This window comes from Andrographis paniculata, unplaced genomic scaffold (genome assembly GCF_009805555.1).
Source record: "Andrographis paniculata isolate CXL003 unplaced genomic scaffold, ASM980555v1 Contig74END, whole genome shotgun sequence".
Lineage (NCBI taxonomy): Eukaryota > Viridiplantae > Streptophyta > Magnoliopsida > Lamiales > Acanthaceae > Andrographis > Andrographis paniculata.
This window is the reverse complement of record NW_026137611.1, coordinates 4,148,059-4,153,707: the sequence shown is the minus strand read 5'-3', so window position 1 is coordinate 4,153,707 and position 5,649 is coordinate 4,148,059. Positions and strand designations below refer to the sequence as shown.

General features: G+C 33.5%; 1 protein-coding gene across 1 annotated transcript; it reads right to left on the bottom strand.

Annotated features, from left to right (window-relative positions):
• Window positions 1-658: 658 nt before the first annotated feature.
• Window positions 659-4,662, bottom strand: LOC127265827 (zinc finger CCCH domain-containing protein 12-like). Its single transcript, XM_051295837.1, has 7 exons — window positions 4,297-4,662; window positions 3,864-4,051; window positions 3,665-3,706; window positions 2,526-2,669; window positions 2,131-2,421; window positions 1,469-1,636; window positions 659-1,142 (listed from the first exon to the last, which is right to left on the bottom strand). Exons 1-7 carry the CDS (start codon window positions 4,370-4,372, stop codon window positions 864-866), a joined length of 1,188 nt encoding a protein of 395 aa, XP_051151794.1. The 5' UTR covers window positions 4,373-4,662; the 3' UTR covers window positions 659-863.
• Window positions 4,663-5,649: the final 987 nt, after the last annotated feature.

Sequence of the window (5,649 nt, the reverse complement as noted above, 5' to 3'; positions counted from 1 at the left end):
TACGGTAACAAAATTATGCCGCGAAGTGATGTCCTGGTGGTGGGATGAACTTGTAATCTTAAGGTCATAAATTCAAACCCCTAACGCCTCTAAGTCCACCTGTCACACATGGTTCGACCGAAAATTTATCCAAAGTGCACTCAACTGCATATATATATTTACACATTCTTTTTTCCATGAAAACATAAAAAGTTTCCATAAAAACATAAAAAATTTCCATGAAAACATTACAACCTATGCTATTCCACCTAAAGACAACTAAATACAAAATAAACAAAGCGTAATAGGTGTGTTTGTTGGTGGATTTTAGGATTAAATTAAATAAATTATTGATGTAATATTTTACATCTAAAATTAAAATTTTATTATAATATATAAAAAATAAAAAATAAAATTTAATTTAATATTTTTGGAATTTTTTTTTAAATAGTAAAATCTTTTAAAAAGCCATCACAAACAAACACACCTAATATTTTCTAAAACTAATTAAAAGTTAAGATTAAATGCTTTCTTTAGTTAAAACTCTCTGATTTCCTACAAAAACATACTATTTTCTTTAAAAAAATCATATCCAAACATCTATAAAAACGAAAACACAAAATCAAACATCATATAAGCAAATCCCTAAATATATACAGACACTCAATACTTATAAACATGAATAAATTATCAATAATTTATTAAAATCCATTCATAATAGTAAACGTACCCCCCAAAGTAAAGTAAGTAAGATTCGAAGGGAGCCACAAAAGTCCATAGAAAACATTAATCTCAAACATATATATAGCCATTGATAAAAACACAACAAAAATGAACCAATTACCTTCGCCACCGCGGCCGGTTCACCATTCGTTAGCCGTTTCTCAATCAATATCATCGAGCGATTGCTCGCCCGAAGGAGGAGCAGCAACTGAATCTCCAACACTTTTCGCATGAATTTTCTCATCGCTGCCTGTGTTGTCTGATGATTGCATGGCGGCAGTCATGCTCGGGTGTTGACCCGAACGAGCATAAGGATCGGATAAAAGAGGGGTGCTCGGGTTGTACATGTAAGAGAATCCGTCCACAGGGTGATCGAACTTACAAGCTGGACCATATTTGCAGTGTCCATAGAGTGTGTAATGCCAGCACGTTGGCTTCCCCTGCATTCCCAATGAGATGGAGCCGTAAGTAGTTGCATAGCACCCGAAAACATGTGTTTCTATTTAATTGTGTAGATCCCAAACATAGTATTCCAATGCACATATACCATCGATAGAACTTGTATGTAAAAAGATTGTTTATGTGAATATTGAAACTATTTCTAAAACTATGAGCTATCGATTTGGTCTTCGTGGAGATTCCATTTACCTATTTTGTCGATTCTCTCGGGTAGGATTAAGTTCTTTAAATGCTCATAAGTTCAAAGAATGAATCTTTATACTACATGCCATTTTAAAACTAAGATAAAAGGGATAGGTAATCTCACAGGTCTTAAAGGAAGCCCGAATGGGCCGAGAGAACTTGCAGCCGATTGTAACATCTTTTCTCTGGGATGATGATATTTGCACTCTGATCCGTATTTACAGGTTCCATGATTCATGTAATATCGGCATTCTGGTTGATCAGGTCTTTCTGGTAGATTAAACTCTGATACCTGCCCATTGAGCAAAGTAAATGTTTTGTACGAAAAATGAATGCTTTGTTCAAGTGTCAATGTCACAACAAGCATCTCACTACTCAATATACTTTGTTTACGGATTTAAACAGACAACAACAGGATCCAGAAAATCAAAACAATTCCATAGTGTATGCCTAAATACAAAATATACTGGAGATTGCGTAACTCATCAAATTAGTTTCGATGAACAGACACTATGCTATTGCAGAACACTAAAGATGAGGAAAGGTTTAGCTATTCAATCTGTTATTAGCTTTTGTTGATAAAATTGGAGTTTTCTGACAATGAAACCCTGTCGAGCATCAACATTTTTGCTTAGTAATAGTAAAATTCTATCTTAAGATTTGAAATTTCAAGATGAATTGGACTGTCACATACCTAAAACAATAGCTTCCAATTTGGTAAAAGATGACCGTATATGCAAATGATAAACAAAAAAAAAAAAGGAAGTAAGCTTAAATTATGTATACCGGGTTAGTCTCCCAGCCTGGTGGAGCTAAATAAATTGGCATATAGCTCGGAAGAAGATGGAGGGGATTCGAAACATAGGCTGCTTGTGATAGCGGCACTGCTGAGTGTTCGCCTGCAGATAGAGGACCGGAAGAAGGGGCAATGGCAGAGCCACCCGAGCCATACATGGGTCTTACCATTGGCAAGACATTTGCAGGGGATGGTGGATGAGGATGAGGATGATCGAACTTGCAAGCATAGCCAAATCTACAAGAACCTGTCCGCATATAATAAGGACATGGCTTCGCTCCCTGAAGACGAGCATGATCATTAAGTAGTTCTACACTTCATCGTCTACAATAAGAATGAAATAATTGGACAAGAGGAAACTAAAATGGCAGAAATAAGTTATTACCTGGCGCATTGGTAAGCCCAACATATTCAGCATGATTAATGAATCGGATTTACTGTCCTTGGGATGTTGATAAGCTTGTCTGCCTTTTGGGTGATGATATTTACAAGTTGATCCGTATTTGCAGGCACCAGTCCTTAAATAATACTGCAAGAAATTGCAGGGAGTCACACCAGGCAATAAGGAGTGCTCGTTCCAGTAATCACTCGAGAATTGTTACTTTCTTGGAGCTTTTAGCCTTTTTTTTAGGAGATGAAAAAGGAAAAAATGACAGGATTTCATACTTAAATTACTCCAGAATTTAGTGAGCAGCTAACCGGAAAAAATGAGCAAGGTCACGCTTAAAATCCCTTCTAGAATCATTGTAACAATAAAGAGTTGATTCTAAAGAAATCATGGACATCTCATAATCTTATTGAATAACGATCACATACAATTAATCGGAAATGAGTTTAAATAAAATTGTCGATCTACTAAAGGAAAGGTAATGATCTTATCAAAGAAGTTGTACAAAGTAACGAAAAGTATAGCGAATAACTAGAAGATGAAAAGGTTGTTAACATTGTCGATAATCTATCAAAGAAGGATACTGCTCCAATTCTGTTAAAAACTAATTCCCAAGAAAGAAGCCACAATAAATACTGAAAAGGTAAAGCGTATTAATAGGCCTCGATGAGCAACGTCATGCTTAAAATCCCTTAAAAAACCATTACTAGATCATTGAAACAATAATGAGTTTTCTAAAGAAATCATGGTCATCTCTTAATCTTGTTGTTTAAATCTTGAATAATGATCACATACAATAAATCTGAAATTTGTTTAAACAAAACCGTTGTTTATCTACTAAAGAAGAAGTAATGATCCTATCAAAGAAGTCATAAAAAGTAATGAAAAAGTATAGCGGCTATTTAGAAGATGAAAGGATTATTAACATTGTTCGATGATCTACCAAAGAAGGGCAACGATCCAATTCTGTTAAAAAACTAGTTCCCAAGAAAGAAGCCGTAATAAATGTCGAAAAGGTAAAGCATATTAATAGACCTCGACGAGCTTATTTAATATCAACTAACTAGACAAAATATAAGAACATTGATCACCACAATGGATACGATTACATAAAGAAGATAAATATCCAATATTACCTCACAATTCGGCTGTCCATCTCTTTCCGGAAGCTCATGAACCTAATCAACACCAATTGATCACATAAGTTAACATCATCATATATGAATACAAAGCATTAAAGCAATCTGTGTTTCATAGTAAACAAAGTTGGATACCAAAAATGTGAACTAGTTTAGGGAGATATGTGTATATATATATATATATATATATATTTACTTGCTGTCCTCCTGCATTGGAGGGATGATTGAAACGACAATTGCTTCCATAACCACAAGTCCCTGTTCTTAAGAAGTATATACAATCTGGTTCGCCTGGTCGATCCGGCAACGGTAACGTACAACTTCGATCATCATCCACTCCACCATTTCCATCACGGCTCCCTATCTTCAAACCCTTCATTGCCTCTACAGAACGGAACATAAGCTTGCTTAATAGAAGGAGCAAAATCCACGTCGTGGATACAGAAAAACGATAAAGCAGAATTGTTCCAAAAACAACGACATAGGAACAATCAGCATTCACAGTCACAGTCACACAGCGATCATCCGCTCGAGACTCGGAAATAAAAATTCAGCAACAGAAACACACAATTTCGATCTATATTTCACAAATTGGAACAAGAACAACACAGTGAAAGAGAAACGCAAACCTTGAACTTCTTCGGCGGCGGAATCGGAGGAATTCGAGAGCGCATCATTCCTCCGCAGCTCCTGATCCCCCAGCATCGATTGATTTCCAAATTGTTCAATAATCACGCGGCGGATTGAGACGCAATTCCTATACACAACAAAAGAATCGGGCGCAGGCGCACATACAAATAGAATACAATACAATAGAATACAATGGATCAAAGGGAAGCGCGAGAATGATCGGAGGAGAAGAGTAAAAATCAAGCGGAAGGAAACCGAAAAACATGAGATTTGGGCATTGTGAATGCGATTGGGATTGAGAGTAAAATTGATGATGGTGTCTCTTCTTCTCTGATCTTCGGAATCTCATCAGAATTAAATGCCATTCTTTCTTTCTCTTTTAAGATTTTTCTTGCGCTCGCTCGCGTGTCATTATAAAATAAATAAATCTATTTTCAAATTATTTTCACTTGGAAAAAATCAATTTTTGGTTTTAATATAATTAAAATTTATCAATTTTAGTCTCAATATAAAAAATTCATCAATTTTAGTTCTAATATAAATAATTTCAATCAATTTAGGTCTCATTATAAACAATTTCAATCAACTTGGGTCACATTATAAACAATTTCAATCAATTTTGGTCTCATTATAAACAATTTCAATCAATTTTGGTTTCATTATAAACAATTTCAATCGATTTTGGTCTTACCGTTAAAAAATTAACGGAAATTACTGACGTGGACATAAAGGAGGTGACGTGGCAGTTGAATTGGAAAATACACAGCCATATACAATTATACACGGTCATGTTGTTACATGGTCATGTATATTTCAGTGTATAATTATACATTACCATGTTGTTACACGGCCATGTACAATTATACACGGTCATGTTGTTACATGACCGTATATATTTCAGCGTATAATTATACATGACCATTTTGTTACACGACCATGTATAATTCTACACGGCAGTATACTTTTCTATTTCGATCTAAAATTTTATTTTTTTGTTATATTTTTTAATTTTTTTTTTAAAATTTAGAATAGTTGATATAGTTAAAATAGAAAAAAAAATCAATAATAATCATAATATAATTAGATGTTTGTAAGAAAATTTTTTTTTTGCTAAATAGTAGAATTTTAGACAATAAATTAATTTTTAATACTACTATAATATACAAAATTAAAGAATAGTTGTGTAATTAGATGTTTGTAAGAAGAATTTTTTTTATGAATAATAAAATTTTAGACAAAACCTTTCGAAATAATATATTTTATAAATTTTTATATTTGAATTAAAATGGATAAATTTTAATTATATTATAATTACTATTGATTTTGTCTATTTTAATTTTTAACTATATCAA